The sequence below is a fragment of the Dunckerocampus dactyliophorus genome, chromosome 2, assembly GCF_027744805.1.
Source record: "Dunckerocampus dactyliophorus isolate RoL2022-P2 chromosome 2, RoL_Ddac_1.1, whole genome shotgun sequence".
In the NCBI taxonomy this organism is placed as follows: Eukaryota; Metazoa; Chordata; class Actinopteri; order Syngnathiformes; family Syngnathidae; genus Dunckerocampus; species Dunckerocampus dactyliophorus.
The window spans coordinates 47044994-47065595 of NC_072820.1; the positions used below are offsets into that span (position 1 = coordinate 47044994).

Sequence of the window (20602 nt, forward strand, 5' to 3'; positions counted from 1 at the left end):
TTTTCTAATGTCAGTCTCTCCTTTGAAGCCATCATGCAATTCATGGGCGATACCGCAATGAAGAAGCACACCTCTCAAGCTGACTGTCTGCGTCATATCTTACTGGTTGGTGTGTCTCACTCAATGGGCTGAGACTAAAAACGAACCAACTAATGCTTTAAACCTGTGCTTAGCTCGGCAAGGAAAGAGAGCTGCTGAGAGATGAAATCTACTGCCAGGTCATCAAGCAAACAACCAACAACCCAAATAAGTAAGTCAGCTTCACTTCCTGTTTATAACATACAGTACATAAAACAGACAGACCAGTCCACACACCTTTAAGGTTTTTCAAGTAATACTAACAATATGTTGATTTTTTTTTCTAAAAATGAGTAGGGCTGGGCATCCAGTCTTTAGCATCGATGAGAACAGGGACTAACATTCTGATTGTCTCGGAATCGTTCAGTTAAAAACATTTCCATTACTAGTTTCGATGCCCAGTCCACCAACCGGAAAAATTAGCCGCAAACACCAACAATGCAGAAACCACCGAGCACCAAGGAAGAAGAAGCGGATGCAAAGGTTAGCTTAACTTCATAAAAAGACTGGTCAATTCAGTGCAACATTTGCAACACAATGATATTTTGCAAAGGAGGGTGAACAACCAACATGATTAAACACCTCCAGATTCACCCATCTTTGATGCGCTATGTCGGACTTCTTCTAAGCAGTCAGAATCAGGGAAGTAAAACAATAAATGATGTCTCATGCTAATCGAGGGTTTCAGGATGCTCGCTGATGTGGATGTTTGGTGTAAATAAAGGACGGGCGCCAGGGCTGCAAGATGAACCTTTCTTCACGCACAGTACACAGTGCATCTCTTTTAGCAAAAGGCAACACGTTTGCGACAGAGTTACTACACTGTTACTAGAATGATAACAGATCATTCTCCTTGTGCCTATGATTTTTCTACATAAATTTGAATATAGTTGTATATACTGTAGGTATTTTATATAAGTTTTGTATTTGGTTATTTTATGTAGTTTTTGTATATAGTTATTGCCTGGTATAACTGTAGCGTATACATATATACAGTTGACTATGGCCTATTGTTCGTCAAAAAATATTTAAAGACATACAGTATGTAGTATTCTATGTAGTATTCTAGACTGGCTACTAGGCGTCAGTAATGTTACATTGATAAGACATTTGCTTACATTACAGTACCTTAACATGCACTGCATGGAGTCAGCCATGGATGGAGAGTGGGGAAAAAAGTTATCATCCCATTCCGTGTGGAAGTGGTACATTTTTGGCTTCTTACTTTGTACTTCTTCCCCACTCAGTTTCAAACACTTAAAGTTTAGAATAAATACAGTCAAACCTGTCTTAGAGCCCACCTTTATAGAACGGACACCTGCCTATAGCGGCCACTGAAAAATCCCCCGCAGCAAATTTACATGTTATAGACTCCGGTACTCTGGAGATCTCAGGGATGAGTTGAAGATCGATGACAAAAATCTCAGCGCTGTGAAATTCAATATCCAAAAGCTCTTGTCAAGTGTAAGATGTTAAACCAGAACCGATGCCAGCGAAATAACTACAAAACTGTAAGGGTGTCAACTCACGAGACAAGATGATACACGGGTCTGTGTCCATGAGAATGAGACGAGATAAGATTTTAACATACATTTTAAGAAGAGTACAATGAAAAATGACTGCACAAAATATCAAAACAGTGTATTTATAACAAAGACGTTCTATGTAAAAGTGTATGCTCAGCAGCAGCCATTGGCACCCCCATGTAGTCAGAATGGTATGATATTGATCACATAACATTTTCATATGATTTGACTGTGAGATTTATAGTCGAATCACACCCCTCCGAATCGAATTGTCAAATTGTCAATATTCTAAGACAACCCTACTTGACATCATTAACCAGCTGGTTGGTCGTGGATCAGATACAGTCAAACCTGTCTTAGCGGCCACCTGTATAGAACGGCCATCGGCCACTGAAAAATCCCCCGCAGCAAATTTACGTGTTATAGACCCTGTGAAGAGCAGTCACCTGTCCAACGCGGCCAGCGGCCACCCATTTTGTCTCCCTTGGTCAATATCTGACTGCATATAGCGGCCAAATTACCGACTCAAGCAGAAGCAAAACTGAGTTCGGTTGTACTTAATTGAAGTATTTTAGAATGTACTCACGTTATTTTTGATCAATGCTCATCGACAAATCCATCAAAGTCCTCATCTTCTGTATTCGACACAAAAAAAAGCTGTATTCTTTTCCGTTCGCTACTAGTCAGTTAACTTGGTTAACTTGTCAGTGTTATTCAGCTCCGAAGCAAAGAAGGAAACTTCTCCTGTTGCTTCTGCCAACTTTATTTATTGAACGCGGCCACCAGAAAGCAGCTCAGAACACACACACATCTCTCAGCATCGTCTCTCCTTCCTGCTTGCCCACAAGCCAAAGGTTAAACAAGCCACACTACATAGCTGTCCAGGCAATGCCTGTAACAAGTGACACCGTTTATTTCCTGGGGTGAGACAATGTGCACTGGTCAATACTGTAATGCCGCCTGTTGTGGGGAAGGAGAGACTCACGTCGCCGATGCACTTTAATGGCTTTATTAACAGCGGAGAACACTGCAGGACTTTACATCCACGCCAACATAAACACACTTCCCAACTCTCTCGAAAGTCACAGCTAGCACTGAGCCTAGCTCTCCTGTTCGGGACGCCCACCGTCACTTCCCGTCACTTCCTGATGAACTAAAGCTGTAATGACACTCTGTCGTATAAAAAGTCAAATATTAAAAACAAGCGTAAGACATTACTAGCACAGCTTTGTTCTGTGGGTCATGGATAATAACAAGCCTAGTAGTGCTGTACAACTTTTATCCGCAGTCACACAGTGCCCTCTACTGGTCAACATTATTTTTTCCCCTTTTTTTCTTTTTTTTCCCCTCTACTGGTCAACATTCAAACTGGATACCAACCTGTCTGTAGAGGCCACCTGTCTATAGTGGCCACTTTTGCAGTCTCCCTCTAGTGGCCGCTATAGACAAGTTTGACTGTACATTGGAAGCTAACTAGTTAGCTGGGTAGCATGCTATGCTTAAAGCGGCGGCCGTCCCCGCTGGGATCTTGTAGCCTGACTGGACCTGGCCAGACTGGCTGTGCTGTATATCAATCAAGTGACAAACGTCACAAATGCTTTCATGTTTATTATGTCTTATTGCTGATCATGTCTACTGTATTGGGCAATTGATGGGGCGTCAGATTCAGGCTGCCAAAACTTGGTGCGCGGGGCCAGCTGATACGAAGAGGCCTGCCCGAAGAGGCGCTCACATCGCCTATTAAGTCTCTTGTCAAGTTTTGCCTTTTTGTAGAAATAGCATTTCTACATAATAATAGCATAACATTTCTTCACGATTGCTAGAAGTCCAAATTAAAGTTTCCTCTGGAAGAAAATAGAAGTTTTCTCGAAGAAGAATAAAATCTCAGAGCAAAGTCCTCAAGACTAAGTGTGAGTCTAAGGCTTGAAAAGTTGATTCCAAAGCCGAGTTGTACAGCCAGACAACTGAATTCAAGCAAAACATCACCTTTTATACTCTCTTGTTAGAAAAAAAAAGTTGAGCACGAAGGAGGAGCTGTCCTTTTCAGCTATTCTGATTGGCCATAATTATCTGATGTCACATTAAATATACTATTTTATTCATACACATTCCTTATATAGTAGTTAAAGATTAAAGGCCTTCTGAGTGTTCCCATCAAAAGTCGTGAAGTGTGAGTTCAGCTTCTCCGGGTTAGTTAAAAAGAGCTTGTTGTGTGTGCAAAGTACCTACTTCATCCTAAATCACCTCTCCAGTAATAAACACATGCGCACTTCAGAGTGACTCAGGGCCCTCAGTCAGCATAAATCCCACCATAGTACGTGACAGTCCTCAGGTCTTTCTCATACATACTAACGTTGGTTGCCAAGGGGTCATATTAAGGACAACACTCCAATCACAAAGGCTACTTGAGGTCATAATTCAGTTGTGACTATAGGGGTGTTATTTCATGTCTAGAGGGCTTTAATAATGCTAAATAGCATATTTAGAAAGTCATAAGCAGGTTTTCTTTGCTATAACTACCAAAATATTCCATTTATTAATATTGAATCCTACTTTGCGGAAATTCGCTTTTTGTGGTCAGGTAGGGAACCAATTAACCGCCACAAACGAGACATTACTGTATTCACTTATTTACAGGATTTTTTAGTTTCTGGTAAGATTTTTATTTTATTTTTTATTTGTAATTTGTTAAGCATGTAAATTGAGTGACGTGATGTTACAAATGAAAGACAACTGTCAATACAGTGCCATTCACTTTATTGTGTAAGCGTATGTAATTTCCGCTGGAGGGGGCAACATATAAAATCTCGTCTGCTGACTAGGGCCTGCTCTGTAATGTTGTAGTGTAGAAATAATATTGTAGGATAGAAGTCATGTTGTAGTGTAGGATTGGACACAAGTTGGGACAAACCATTACCATTAATCATTAAGTCATTGTCATTAAATCAGAAACTCTCAGGAGACAAAGAACTAAAAACGACAGTACAGAGAAAAAGAGAAAAAGGCATAAAGAAAATACTAAAACCTAAAAGAGAAAAATAAGCTAGACCAAAAGCGCAGCTGAATTGGCACGACCAGACTTGCGTGATATCACGAGAAAATATTATAGATTATGCACAAAAACGACAACTACGAAAACATGAACGGGAATATAAAAACATAATAAAAGATAGTGAAGATGGACGAGAAAGGAAGACAGCACTCAGATGAACAATCCGGCATTTTCCTGCCACAGTCACTGTGTTTAACAACACCACTAATTGGAGAGCAGCTGCAGTTGTCTCTCGTTGTAGTAGAAGTAAAGGAATTTGGGGAGGAAATACAAAAAAACCCATAAACAGTAGGGATAACAAATACAAAATAAAAGACATGATGCAAAAATGGAAGGTGGCATACAAGTGCCAAATATGCCATCTGGAAAACTCCATGCATCGTTTTAAAATTGTTCCTTACAACACAGTAGCTAGGAAATCTGTCACTTTACTCCAGCTTGAGTCCAAAGATGTGTTACATATTTTTACATGCATTATCTCCACAGATCCAGCTGCATTCTGGGCTGGCGTCTACTCAACCTCATTGCTGGCTTCTTCCCCTGTTCTGGAACTCTCCATCCCTACATTTCACGCCACCTACAGGACATCAACATGGACCATGAACATCATTACCGAGGTAGGTGCTGACCAACTTCACTGACAAATAACTGACTTTTGAAGTGATACTTCCTTTTTCTGATTTCATGTGTAATATAACATGATAAATAAATACAAAATAGAATAAATACAAATAGAATCCAATGTGTAAATTTTTTATTGTATAATTTTTGAACACGTGCCTGCAGAGCTGGCGTCTGTTTGCCAGGATAACCTTCAACGTTCTATCAGTTTCGGCGGCCGCCGTAACATCCCCTCGCATGTTGAGCTGGACGCCATCCTGGCAAGTTAACCTATGGATGAATGCATGTTGTAGCACGTATCATCTATGAATGCTTTAACTATATAATGCAAGCATTTGAGCTGTCTTTGTTTTCTGCAGGCGGGTAAAACTTCACAGCTTATTTCTATCCATCTGCCAGGAGGGGTGGAGTTCCCCATCAAGATAAGTAACTTCAGTGTACGTATTGTTTTATACCAGCAATTTTAACCATTAAACAAAGTGACAATGACAAAGTGAATGATGAGACCCATACATCTTAAATGTTAGGGGTGGATCAATGTTATTAGCATTGTTAGCATTTGTTAGCATTGTTAGCATAGTTGAAATAGTTTGCAGTTGCCACTTTTTATATACAGAGGAGCCTCGGTTAGCGTCCCTGTTAGCGTGTATTTAATTTTTAAATGAAACTTTTTATTATTAAGAGAGAAAAAAAATCCAAACCTATATGGCCCTGTGTGAAAAAGTGATTGCCCCCCCAATTAATACATTACTTAATTGAAATCTATCGGTCTGGAAAAGGTTATAAAGCCATTTCTAAAGTGTTGGGATTCAAGCGAACTACAGTGAGAGCCATTATCCACAAATGGCGAAAACATGGAACAGTGGTGAAGCTTCCCAGGAGTGGCCGGCTGACCAAAATGATCCATGATGATGACTCATCCAAGAGGTCATAAAAGACCCCACAACAACATCCAAGGAATAAATCAGAAGGGGGCACCACTGTAAACTCCAAATAAGGAGAAAGTTCTACAGAAAGTTCTGGTACTGCCACATCATTATCATCAGTGGTAATGACTGGTGTATAGTCGGGCAAATTGTTTCTGATTGTGATTAAAAGCATGTGCCCTCGTAGTTAACACATTTCTTTGTCTTTTATGTTTTACTCAAGATGGCAACTGATGCGGCAAATCAGTTCTGTCAAGAAATGAATATCTCAAACCTCTCTGAAATTAAAGAATTCTCCATCTTTGCCACCCGACAACAAGGTAAAATTGACTTTTCCAAGTCAAATACACACACACACACACACACACACATAGGAGGAGCTGGTTAATGATGTAATGATGCCATCTTTCAGATGGAATGGTTCGCCCTCTTCATTCAAATGAGTATCTGATGGACTTTTTGCTGGATGATGGATGCATCTTCTTATCTCTAAGAAGAGTGTTGTGGAGAACCCCTTTTTCTTTCAGCAATGCTCTCTACGTGGAGTTTCACTATCAACAGGCAAGCAGATGAACTGACAGACATAACTGAGCATTCATGTCCACATCTCCTTGCTGTTTTGGTGAAGGAGTTTGTCTGTCTGTAGCTCCTGAACGACTACCTGAGCGGGACGCTCCAGCTTACTCCTGCAGGGACAGATCATCTCAACGGGTCCTTCACACAGCAAATGGCAGAACTGTCAGCTTTGCAATATCTGTCCCAAGGACTAAAGAACCATCCCTCATTGTGAGTCTTATTGATCATCTGATCATTTGTTTATGTTTACCTTTTCATGGATGTTTTACCTTTATCTTTATTTGCTGACAGCGTTTGAAGTCACTGATGGTCTGTGGTTGACTATGATGATTTCAGGTAGTGTGGGTTCAGTCCCACTTAGTGACGGTGTAAATTCTTGTTTGTATATGACACGTTCTCTGAACCTGCAGAGATCTCAACAATGATGTTCTTGAGGTATAGTGATGGTAAAATTAACCTTGGATAATCTTAGGATAACGAGAGAAAAAACTGACAGGAATATCACAGTTGTATTCCGTGGGCTCTGATATGAACTGTAATTGCCATCCATCCATCCATCCATCCACCCATCCATCCATCCATCCATCCATCTTCTACCGCTTATCCGATGGGGTCGCGGGGGCAGCAGCCGAAACAGGGAGGCCCAGATTTTCCTCTCTCCGGCCACTTCGTCCAGCTCCTCCCGGCGGGTCCCGAGGCGTTCCCAGGCCAGTTGGGAAACATAGTCTCTCCAAGGTGTCCTGGGTCTTCCTCGAGGCCTCTACCGGTCGGACTTGTCCTGAACACCTCCCCAGGGAGGCGTCCGGGGGACATCCTGACCAGATGCCCAAGCCACCTCATCTGGCTCTTCTCAATGCGGAGGAGTAGCAGTTCTACTCCTAGTCTCTCCTGGATGACAGTGCTTCTCACCTTATTTCTAAGGGAGAGCCCAGCCACCCTATGGAGAAAACTCATTTCCGCCGCTTGTACCCGCGATCTTGTCCTTTCGGTCACTACCCAAAGCTCATGACCATAGGTGAGGGTAGGAACGTAGATCGACCGGTAAATTGAGAGCTTTGCCTTTCGGATTAGCTCTCTTCACCACAACAGACAGATGGAGAGTCCGCATCACTGCAGACGCCGCACCAATTTGCTTGTCGATCTCGCGTTCCATCCTTCCCTCACTTGTGAACAAGACCTCAAGATACCTAAACTCCTCCACTTGGGGAAGGATCACATCCCCGACCCGGAGATGGCATTCCACCCTTTTTCGGACGAGAACCATGGACTCTGACTTGAAGGTGCTGATTCTCAACCTGGCCGCTTCACACTCGGTTGTGAACCGATCCAGTGAAAGTTGAAGTTCACGGCTCGATGAAGCCAGCAGGACCACATCATCTGCAAAAAGCAGAGACTCAATCCTGCAGCCAACAAACCGGAACCCCTCAACACCCTGGCTGCGCCTAGAAATTCTGTCCATAAAAATAATGAACAGAATTGGTGACAAAGGGCAGCCCTGGCGGAGTCCAACCTTCACTGGAAACGGGTCCGACTTATTGCCGGCAATGTGAACCAAACTCTGACACAGGGTCATACAGGGAACGAACAGCCTGAATTAGCTGGTCCGATACCACATACTGCTGGAGTACTCCCCACAGAATTCCTCGAGGAACACGGTCGAATGCCTTGTCCAAGTCCACAAAACACATGTAGACTGGTTGGGCAAACTCCCATGCACCCTCAAGGACCCTGCTGAGAGTGTAGAGCTGGTCCACGGTTCCACGACCAGGACGAAAACCACACTGCTCCTCCTGAATCCGAGATTCCACTATCCGGCGCATCCTCCTCTCCAGAACCCCTGAATAGACCTTACCAGGGAGGCTGAGGAGTGTGTTTCCACAATAGTGGGAACACACCCTCTGTGTCTCCCCCCCCCCCCCCCCCCCCCCCCCCCCCCCCCTTCTTAAAAAGGGGGACCACCACCCCGGTCTGCCAATCCAGAAGTACTGCCCCCGATGTCCACGTGATGCCGCAGAGTCATGTCAACCAAGACATGCCTACAGCATTCAGCACTGTAATTGCATCCTGTAAAATGATTTGCAGTGGAAGTCATTATTGATGTGCTGTTTGCAAAATGCACACACAATTTCTGCTACACAGTGTGTGTAAAAGAGTGTTTGGAAGTGAAGTATAAACTACAGCCTGACAGCACTACAGTATATGAACGCAGTCATACTGTAGTTCTGTAAACTACTGACTGCTCTTGAGCACTCTATTTTTTGTAAGTTGCCAAATGAACTTTTCCAGCACCCTGTTTTTATTTCACTTAGTTTGCAAACCCTTAGTTGTAATGTTAGTCACAAGTATGTTTTGCGAGATTATTTGCTTGAAGAGACGTGATGTTTGGGTGATGGACAGTTTACGTGGGGGAGGATGTCTACGTGTTGTACATTGTGTGTGTGTTTTTTTTTTAATACATTGAGGTCAATTTTGTGTTGAGCTGTTTAGAACAAACCGAATGTTTAATAAACAAAAAATTGCATAAAGCAAACATATGCAGTCCCGTGTTGATAGGTGTAAGAACTTGAAAATGATCTTTCAAAGGTACACTTATTATACTGTAGATAAAAACTTCTTTCTATCTGTGATTAATTTCAAGTTAACTATGGACAACATGCGATTAAATATTTTAATCGATTGACAGCCCTAGTTTTTTTTCTATACTACTGTATATGTGTCCTGTGACTGGCTGCTGGCCAGTCTAGGGTGGAGCTCACCTTGACCCTGAACAGCAGAAGAATGAATAATTATACAGCCTGTGTGTAATCTTTCATTTTTAACATGATGAATAAAGTTGTCTAAATAAGTTTTTTTTTTTTTTTTTTAATGTCTGGTGTGCATGTATTTCCTGTTAGGCAGGAGATAAAGAAATACCTTCCTGCTCAAGAGGGATCAAATGCTAACATGGATGAGATCCACTCTTCTTGTGTGAGCAAAATAGCAGCAATGCAGTCCCTCGGCCCTCTAGATGCCAAAATACAATTTATTGGTTAGTATGAAGTTGCTTGTCCACATTGTGCCGTGTCCATCCTGATGACTGATGTTTTGACTTTCAGTGTTTCTGAGAGGCCAGCGCCTGTTTGGCTCCAACATGTACTTGGCCCAGAAAGTCAGCCAACGTGGCTGTCCTTCACCCTGCTTGCTCAGCGTCAGCCATGATGGTGTGCTTTTTATTCATCCCAAAACACAGGTATTGAGAATACCGGAATACCTGAATATCCACACTGATGTTCTTCTGCACCAAATTATTCGGTTGTCCTTAATATTCCATCAACTACTTCCACATTTCTCAAACCATTTAAACTTAAAAATCTTCAGCTCATTCGGGACACGGAGGCTACTATTCACCCATTCCAAAAAAATCCCACATTTTCTGTAATTTCACATTTTTCACGACAATATTCCCATTGAAAATAAATAAACAATTTTTACAATTTCCACATTTCTCTACTGATTCAAACCGCATTTAAACTGAAATTTCCCATTAGAGTCCATCGCCACATTATCTCCTCACTCTATTGTGGTTTTTCCACAATTAATTAATTTATAAATGATTGCTGTTTTGTTTTTGTGGTTGACTATGGCCGATTATTAGTCACAAAATATTGAGAGACAAGTCATATGTAGTATTCTACACTGGTCACAAGGCATCAGTAATGTTACATTGATGAGCTTACATTACATTACCTTAACTTGGTAACTTAACTTGACATTACACGCATTTACTTACATACATTGCTTACCATGTCTACTATATTAGGTAATAGGAGTGTAAAGGTGACTATGGGGTGGTATTTGATGTCTTGTGGGCTCTGAAAATGGGAACATGTGTATTTAGAAGGTCATAAACAGGTTTTCTATGCTGTAATTGCGAAAATATTCAATTTATTAATATTGAATCCTACTTTGTGGAAATTCACTTATCACAGTTGGGCCTGGAACCAATTAACTGTGATAAATAAGGGATTACTGTACATATTCCATTTGATTTTTGTAATACACACTATTTCCACATTTCTGAATGGATTTAAACCATTCCAACACCAAAATATCACAACCTAAAAATTCCCATTGAATTTTTCCACATTTCTCAACCCATTCAAATAATTCTGCATCAAAACATTCAACAATTTTCTACATCCTAAATATGTACACTTTCCCATAATTAGACATTTTCTGTACAGTTGCCCAGGCAGTTAATTGGTTCCAGACCCGACCATGATAAGCAAATCTCCACGAAGTAGGATTCGTATAATTATTGGGCCGATACAGAGGGAATTACTGATAAAGCAGGTGATATTAAAGATAGCTCCGATAATTAAAATAAATGCGCCATTGAGGCGAAATTACCCATAAGGGTGAGCAAATCTCCAAAGCTTCTCTTTTCTCCTGCTTGTGACGTTAATGGCCTTTCGGAACTTCCCCTGAGCTCATTTGTAAACAAACATTCACTTCAAGAGGAAGGACGTTGTGCCAAATGCTGCGCGATGAGGGGGAAAAAAAACATAGAGCGCACAAAAAATCTAATCAACCACCTGAAACACCAGCACTGCAGGATTTGAAAAGTGCAAACAGTTTGCCAGTGACCTCCGTGGCATCACACCGGCTGCTCGGAGCCTGTGCCCGAATATAGTGCACCTTGCTGGGCCACAGCGGGTGGCTCCCTCCGCTCTATACTGTGGTTCACCTGATAGTAGTGATGTGGTAGTAGAAAGGTCATGGTGTTTGATTAGGACAAATCAACAGGTACAGTTGGTCAAAGTTGTGCAATGTGGTGTAAACAAAGCTAGCAGTAGTGCAGCAGTGTCCTTTATTTTACAGATGTACATGTATGCATGCCAATGCATGCCAGACTGGCTGACTATGGGATTGTTATTTCTACAGGGCTCTAATAATGTCACAAAACATACTTAGAATGTCATAAACAGGTTTGCTATGCACTAACTACTAAATATCCCATTTATTAATATTTCAACTTGATATGCACAGTATCCTTCTTTCAAACGATACCGATAACTTTCTGCTTCTCAAGACCGATATGGTACCAATAGCCGATTTTTATATATACTTCTTAAATTTAGATTTAACAGTAGTTTGTGCACACCTGGAGGTAAAAAGGACTTGAACAAGTTTGGATTTTACCAACTGTAACCGTTGATTTGTCCTAATCAAATATCATGACATTACTATTACCACATCACTACTATCAGGAGAACCACAGGAATGAGTGGAGGGAGCCACCTGCTGTGGCCCAGCAAGGAGCACTATATTCGGACACATCCTCCGAGCAGCCGTTGTGACGCTACGGAGGTCAGGAGAACCGGAGTATAGAGTGGGAGGAGCCACCTGGCGACGCCCAGCAAGGTGCACTGTTGCATTTTTCAAACAAACCACGACCATGGTGGTCCTCGCGGGGCCCCCAATGTGACAACGACGGATGTTGCATTTGTCAAATGCAACAGGTTCGGGTAATCTCTCCTCATTGGTATCATGTCATAATTCTCTCATATTGGTCCAATAAGTGTGTTTTCATGTGATGTTTTTTAGGGATTGAAGTGTAGGTACAGTCAGATAAAAGGTGTAAATGTGTGTTTCTTTGCTTTACAGGAGCAGGTCTTTCAAGTTCCTCTGCGTGACGTTCAGTCCATGCGCACGGTACGACCCAAAAAAGCAGGAAAGCTGCCGTCGGTAGATGTCAACTACGGCAATCCCAGTCGGCCTGAGAAAGTAACAATTTATCTCACACAGGTGATGAATCTTTGCTCCTTACTTCCAGCTCAGAGTGCGTTGTCCCTTCCAAAACTCTCCCTGAAATCAGAAGACTACTTGCTAATTCTCCCTGACATTCCAACTAAGAACATTCATTGCTTTCCATCCGTCGTTGTCACATTGGGGGCCCCGCGAGGACCACCATGGTCGTGGTTTGTTTCTGACATGCTGAACAAAGTTACATGTGGGCTCCCGTCCTTGCATCCAGCAGCGCCAATACGTGGAAATACTTAGTCACATCCTGTGTTATTCCTCACAGTCGGAACTGGGCTTGATATGTTGAAACCACGGGCGTGGGCGTGCCGCAGATAGCACCAACGCTAGCTAACTCGTTGTGCCAGCACAGTCTTGTTGTCTCTGTTGCCAGTCGACATTTTTACCCACGTTGAGGGTCACCGAATGTGGACTCACAATGAGACAGGAGTCGAGGTTGGTGGCACCAATCAGTTTACTCTCCACTCGACAACAATTCTTTAGCAATAGCTAAGTTGCTACAACAACCTCATGACCCGGAAATGGAAGTACAATCGAACCTTTCTTAGCGGCCACCTTTATAGAACGGCCACCTGCCTATAGTGGCCACTGAAAAATCCCCCGCCACAAATTCACATGTTATAGACTCTGTGTATAGCAGTCAACTGTCTAACGCGGCCAGCGGCCACCCATTTTGTCTTCCTTGGTCAATATCTGACTGCATATAGCGGCCAAATTACTGACTCAAGTAGAAGCTTCATACATGAAAAAGTTTTGTTTTTCAATCAATGAAGCCGTCGTGTGTAGACTTTAATTACTGAGTCCTAGCTCAGTCACAATCATTCACAAGATCCACACAAACTGTCAGTTGTTCGACATAAAAAAGCCGTCTTCTTTTGAGCTTGCTATTTCCTGGTCAAACATGTAACTTTAAGAGCATTTGCACCAAAACATTAACGCAAATTAGGCTGGGAACAGGACGTGCTCCCAGCGACGCTACAATACAATACTGCATGTTAAAAAGGCAGCGGGAGCAAAACTGAGTTTGGTTGTACTTAATTGAAGTATTTTAGAATGTACTCACGTTATTTTTTATCAATCCTCATCCACAAATCCATCAAAGTCCTCATCTTCTGTATTCGACACAAAAAAAGCTGTCTTCTTTTCCATTCGCTACTAGTCTGTTAACTTGTCAGTGTTATTCAGCTCCAATGCAAAGAGGAGGCTTCTCGGGTTTCTTCTGCCAACTTTATTTATTGAACGCGGCCACCAGACACACACACATCTCTCAGCATCGTCTCTCCTTCCTGCTTGCCCACAAGCCAAAGGTTAAACAAGCCCCACTACGTAGCTGTCCAGCCAATGCCTGTAAGAAATGACACCGTTTATTTCCTGGTGTGCACTGGTCAATACTGTAATGCCGCTTGTTGTGGGGAAGGACTTATTAACAGCGGAGAACACTGCAGGACTTTACATCCACGCCTAGCCTAGCCTAGCTCTCCTGCTCGGGACGCCCACCGATGAACTAAAGCTGTAATGTAAGTCTTACGCTGTGGCGTAAGACATTACTAGCACAGCTTTGTTCTGTGGGTCGTGGATAATAACAAGCCTAGTAGTGCTGTACAACTTTTATCCGCAGTCACACAGTGCTCTCTACTAGTCAACATTATTATTATTTTTCCCCCTTTTTTTTCTTTTTTTTCCTCTACTGGTCAACATTCAAACTGGACACCAACCTGTCTAGAGGCCACCTGTCTATAGCGGCCACTTTTGCAGTCTCCCTCTAGTGGCCGCAATAGACAAGTTTGACTGTACTTTATTAATCTCCAAAAGAAATGTCTAAAGTGTGTAAAACAATATTGTGGGTCTCCACAATGTGTTAATTCCATGACACGGTATGTGATGTTACACATATTGGTATCGGTATCGGTTGATCTCGGAATCGGAAATTGAGAGTTGGTGAATATCGGCATATTGGTTATCGGCAAAAAAGCCAATTACAGACATCCCTTATATATATATACTGTATATATATATATATATATATATATATATATATATATATATATATATATATATATATATAGACAAACACACACACACACACACACACACACGTATACACACATTTCAAAATTTCAACTCTGTTGTTTAGACCACACACACAGGATATAATAAAGATAATCAAAGGATTCCCTGACCGGAATGTGTTCATAGTTTCAAAGCTCTAAAAGAAACACTAAGAATTTGTTCCCTTGCTGTTTCTATTTCTTCTTTTTTGCATTTTGAATCTCTACTTAGAACCTCCTTAAGATCCAACAGTGCAAAATGTAAATTCCTGTAATTTTTCAACTGGTCTTAACATGATGGTATACTGTAATGTTGTTTCATGTGTGGCTCAATTTGTTAAGTGTCGTCTTGCTTCTTTTAGGCCAAGGAGCTGTGTCACATCCTTGCTATGATCATGGAAGAGCTGATCCGTCCTTCAGTCAACAGCAGCATTCATCATCACTAATAGACACACACTCATTTTTTATATTCAAGGAAAACTGCACTGTTTTTTGGAAATTTGCCCATCATCCACAATCCTTAGGTGAGACATGAACACACATCTTTCTCTTTTCTGTGCATTCTAAAGATATAAAAACAGCAGCTAAGAATGCGTGTAATGGGACACACCTACTCCGCCCATAAAGCCTTCCGAATAAAACAATCCATTTACATAATGTGACCTGCATATTAACCAAGCTACTGCAACATTGTTATTATTAACATTGTTACGCCGAAGAACTACTTTACTGACACCTTGCCACACTACACCAGCTAGCTACTAGCCGGCTAGCGACTAACGTCACCACACATTCGCTCATAGCACCTCAGCCGACTACTGGAAGGTAACGCTACATCTTTGATGCTGCCACCACTGCTGCTGTGTTTTTGTTTTTGAGTTTTGAAAAGGTAACGTTAGGTGTAGCATCCTTTCCACGTTGCTGTGTGAAATCATTGCACCAAGGAAGGAAGTTCCGGGAATGCTTAAAATGACAAAAAAAATAGTGAATGTGCCTTATACTACATGGTCACAGCATTTCTGGACAATAGAACGCACCGGCATTGAAGCAGCACCCACTTAATTTAAAGAGAAACAGATTCCTCCATCGATAACCCGCACCTGTCTACAAGCTGCATGTTTCCACGTTGTGACATGGGATATTTAGTACACTGAAAGATATTACTTGATCATCCGTCGATCTCTTTTACGGCAGTTACAGATCGTAAACGTCAGGCAACACAGTTTTTACTATGCATGTACAATATACGTCACAGCCACTCCCAAAAAACGTTAAGATCTGCGAAATTACAGCATAATCAATTTTTTTCCTGAAATCATATCCATGGTGCAAGTACAGTTATGACGTCTTTTCTTGGCTTCATAAATTATTTTATTTTTTGCCACTCAAAAAATACAGACAAAAAGCATTTGCTATCAAGATATGTATTTTCACTGTATCACTGTATTTTATGTTTTGTTTTATATGGTTTATTGAATGTATTCATGTATATTATACACAACCGGATGTGACGTTTACGTCTGCGCTATGTGTATTGCATACATTTTTACATAGCTCCGTCTTGGTGCATAAAAACAATAGAAACATCCGCATGCTAGCAAAGTCTTTTAATAAGAGTCTCGAAGAAAATAACCCCCAATATTACATATATGAAATATGGTTATTGACCATTGACTGTATGTTCATACATTTAAGAAATAACTGCCACAACATGTGACGATGTAAAAATTTGTGAAAGGAGGAAGTGACATGTATACCAAGCATGTGCAGAACTGATTGTGTTTCCGGTGCAGATCAGTAGAGACAGACGCCTCTCCACACGTTCTCCATGGTGAAGGCGCCGCTCGAACCACACGAGATGTCGCGAGACCAGAACGTGACCACGTCCTTGTAAGCCACAGGGTTTGAAGCAGGAGAAAAAGGCAGTGGCTTATACACTGGAAATTACAGTGTAATAAAACCTTTTTGGTGGAGTTTTAATAGCGGGCTTTGTAGGCGGAATTGGTGTGGCCCATTGTGGGCGCCACACATGGGAGGCGACAAACGACTGCGATTGACGACACTCATCGCCAACGCGTAGCAAACCATGCAAACGGGAGGCGACGGGAAGCGACGAGCGGCTGTGACCAGCGACACCCGTGAGCGACGTCTTCACATCAGGAGCGAATTGTACGAGTCTCCCACGGTTTTGGTTGGCTGTCAGATGTGGAGTGAATTTGGGGGTATCAAAGTAGTTCAGTGGAGGAAAAGCGGCCGGTGTTGATCGAGTACTCTTACTACTCTTAGTACTCTAGTAACGGATCTTTCTAGTGTTGAAGATAAACGTACATAAATGTCAGTGTAAAATAAATGTTAACTTTTGTGATATGTTTACTCTGGCACAGATGAGGTCCCAGACACTTTTTTCTTAGATCTCGATATTCTTATGTAGAAATGTCAAATAGTTCTGGGAAGTCTGACACGGCAAGTATAGCGTACTGATTAGCATCCTGTCCGCTCATTGGTCGATCAGTGAAACGTCCGCTGATTGGTCCTCATTTGGGCGAAAGCGATGAAAAGTTGAACACTTTTTAACTTTCTGGGAGCGCGTTGTGTGCACGATGACATGCACAAACACAAACTTTCAAACGCACAAATTTCGCATGTCGCTTTGCTGGACGGTTCCATTGAAAATGAATGGAGGGGGAGTGATCTTTAGAACACGCAGAAAAGGGAAAGACGTATGTTCATGTCTCCCACGGATTGTTTTAATGGCTGTCAACACAAGTGAGTAAATGGTCTTTCACTTGTATAGTGCTTTCCACCTCCAAGGCACTCAAAGCGCTTTGACACTGTTAGCACATTTGCTGACTGATGGGGGTTCAGTATCTTGCACAAGGATACTTCGGCATGATCACGGGAGGACACAGGATCGAATCCGCAACCATGAGGTTGGGAGATGAGCACTCTGAGCCATGACGCACCCACTGAAGTGAGGAGCGAGATAATAGTCTTGTCTACAATCAAGCATGGTGGTGTTAGTGTCAAGATCTGCAGTTCATTGAGGGAAACATGACTGTCGCATACTGAAGCAGAGTATGATTCCCTACCTTGGAAAACTGCATCATATAGCAGTTTTAGAGATGCACAATATCTTTTTTTTCAAACCGATAACTTTGTGCTTCTCAAGACCGATATGGTACCAATAACCAATTAACCATAGTTTGTGCACACCTGGACAGACTCAAACAAAATTGGACTGACCAACTGTACCTGTTGAGTTGTTCTAATCAAATATGACATTTCTACTGCCACTTCACGACTATCAGGAGAACCACAGTAAAGAAACGGGAGGAGCCGCCTGGCGTGGCCCAGCAAGGTGCACACGCTGCCAGCTGCCAGTGTGATGCCACGGAGGGCTCTGGAAAAACTTTTGCACTTTGCACATATGGACCTATTTTCAGAAGCTGGTAAATATATGACGCTTTCAAGCTGTACACTGACAACTCAAAGTTATATCCAAGCTTAATTTATATAGTACAATATTGTCTTTTGAGAAGATTTCATAAAATATTTGCTGTCATTGTGTAATACTGTATGTGTAATAAACAAATGATCTTAAATATTACATTCTACCACAGACCACACGTGAGATTGATGATTGATCCCTGTCATAAGTCAGTGATAGTGTAGTGGTTCACGTAGTCAGTCAGCTGGGTTATAGGCTACACTTCCCCGGAACGCTGACCGCAATAGACGTGAGTTGTGAATGTTGTTCTCAGAGCAGTAATTGATCACAACTGGATGGATTCAAAACCCTGAGAATAAAATGACCATGTGGAGAAGGATGGTGTATTGAAAGCATGAAGTATGGCTAACATTTTACCAGGAGGGGCCTGTGTTTAACCAGAGGGGCACCAGAGACACGGCAAGAAATGATACTTATGAACTTTAAATTACATGTCCCAAGAACCAGATTTGACCGGCAAAGACCAGGTCGCCCAGACGTCCACCCAAATCACATTGCACCGGACCCACATGCGTGCCCCTGCAGGTGGTGGAAGAAAATGGGAGCGGGATGGGAAGGATGGCGCTTGAGGTCGACAGACGGATCGGCGCAGTGTCTGCAGTAATGTGGTCGCTGTACAGGAAGAGAGAGCTGAGCCGTAAGGCAAAGCTCTCAATTTTACCGGTCAATCTACGTTACCACCCTCACCGATGGTCATTAGCTTTGGGTTGTGACCGAAAGAGAGATCACGGATACAAGCCGCTGAAATGAGTTTCCTCTGTAGGGTGGTCGACTCACCCTAATAGATAGGGTGAGGAGCATGGTCATCCGGGAGGGGCTCAGAGTACAGAGCTCTTTGACATCGAAAGGAGCCAGTTGAGGTGGCTCAGGCATGTAGTCCGGATGCCTCCCAGACGCCTCCCTGGTGAAGTGTTCCGGGCATGCGCCCCAGGAAACACACATTTTCTTTGTATTTGGACTTTATAACATCATTTTACAAACAATGACTTTGTGGTATACACTCCAGATCCAAATTTTAAGACCAGTTGAAAAATTGCAAGAAAGTACATTTTGCACTTTTGGATCTTGAGAGCTTCAAGAGGCAAAAAGAAGAAATGGGAGTTAGACAAAAAAATCAGAGTAAGCAATTCATTGCAAACAAGCATTAAAGTGAAATAGGCTTAGCTCAACAACAAAAAACCTGATACCACTCTAAAATAGAACTAAAGTGTTCAAAAAGACTCAGTAATGAGTAACTTTTCACAACTCACAAACAACACAGCAGCTCGCTGCAGTAGGTAGTATACCACTCAACAGTGGCTTGAGGTTTTGTGAGTGACGCTGAGACTGGCGAGGCGTTGTTACTCTGCCAGATAAATAGTTGTTTGTGTTAGCTGCACAATATCGCTGTAGCTAGTATGTCGATGGAACATTGTTGGCGGGGGGTTTTTAGGGGTTTGAGGGCTTTTTGTCAAAATAGGTGTGTCCCATGCCGTCCACTGTTAGCTCACTCATGCTCATGCATGTCTTTAGAACACACAGAAAAGGGAAAGAAATGTGTTCATGTTCACATGTGGGCAAAATTCCCAAAAAAGTGTTTCCTTTAATGCTAAAATCTATACTTAAAAGCAATTTTAGAAACTAACTAGAAGTAATAAAATAGTTAATATTATTATGTTTAAAAATACAAGTTTTCTCTCTGAACTTGAGATCAATCTGCAGACAGATGGGTGCTCTTCTCTTTCCAGCAACACTTAATCCCAAAATAAATATAAAACAATAACTTTGACTGCATTATTTCATGCTTTGTATCATGTGCATCTTATTTTTTTTTACTTTGTGGACTTCATATTGCAAGAAGCAAGCATTTTTCATAATGGTGGTATATGCATGCATTCATTTTTTTAAATTATGTTTGACAATTTGGCACAAGCAGGAAATGGTCCAAAGGCTAGACCATCCCAGATCACATCGCTCTAGCTGAGCCTGGAGGACTCTCATAAGGATGCATCCTTCGTGGACCGCATATGCTGGTTCCTTGAAGGATGCATACTCCGAAAGGGGACACCGGTAATGTTTTGTGTCATTACTGCCGCCTAGTGTGCAGAATATTATATATCACTTGTATTTCAATATGTTTTGACTAATAATATACCATAGTGGAAACAAAACAGCCATCATTTATTCATTAATTAATTTGTGAAAAAACCACAATGTTGTGATGGAGCGATAATGAAATTGCGATATTGCAACGGTCAACTGTATTAATCTGTTATTTCTTCCATACGTATCATACCCCATTGTAATAGGTATACGTCTACATACTTCGGTTGTGTTTTCAGTTCAATTTGGGTGTGTATTGTCTCTTTATGAGCAAATCACCGAAAGGCCAGCAACCTCACCAAGCTACACGTGGGAGGTGGCAAGTGGGTTGGTCTGACAAACACCAAATACCGTTGCAAAGCTGGTCTGTCACCTGCAGCCCC

General features: G+C 42.0%; 1 protein-coding gene across 11 annotated transcripts in view; it reads left to right on the forward strand.

Annotated features, from left to right (window-relative positions):
- The window catches only part of myo15b (myosin XVB), a 119783-nt gene extending 100219 nt beyond the window's left edge, over window positions 1–19564 (forward strand). For 9 of the 11 annotated variants that reach the window (XM_054768604.1, XM_054768605.1, XM_054768600.1 and 6 more), the window contains 12 exons: window positions 29–105; window positions 174–250; window positions 5143–5273; window positions 5443–5537; window positions 5637–5714; window positions 6427–6523; window positions 6616–6764; window positions 6850–6989; window positions 9674–9807; window positions 9875–10008; window positions 12426–12566; window positions 14992–19564. In XM_054768604.1, the coding sequence (XP_054624579.1) occupies window positions 29–105; window positions 174–250; window positions 5143–5273; window positions 5443–5537; window positions 5637–5714; window positions 6427–6523; window positions 6616–6764; window positions 6850–6989; window positions 9674–9807; window positions 9875–10008; window positions 12426–12566; window positions 14992–15075 (1337 nt within the window). In that variant the 3' untranslated portion in view covers window positions 15076–19564. Of the gene's footprint in view, window positions 1–28; window positions 110–173; window positions 251–5142; window positions 5274–5442; window positions 5538–5636; window positions 5715–6426; window positions 6524–6615; window positions 6765–6849; window positions 6990–9673; window positions 9808–9874; window positions 10009–12425; window positions 12567–14991 lie in introns of those variants that run through there. The other 2 variants (XM_054768609.1, XM_054768610.1) reach the window with 2 other exon arrangements.
- The last annotated feature ends 1038 nt before the right edge of the window (window positions 19565–20602 follow it).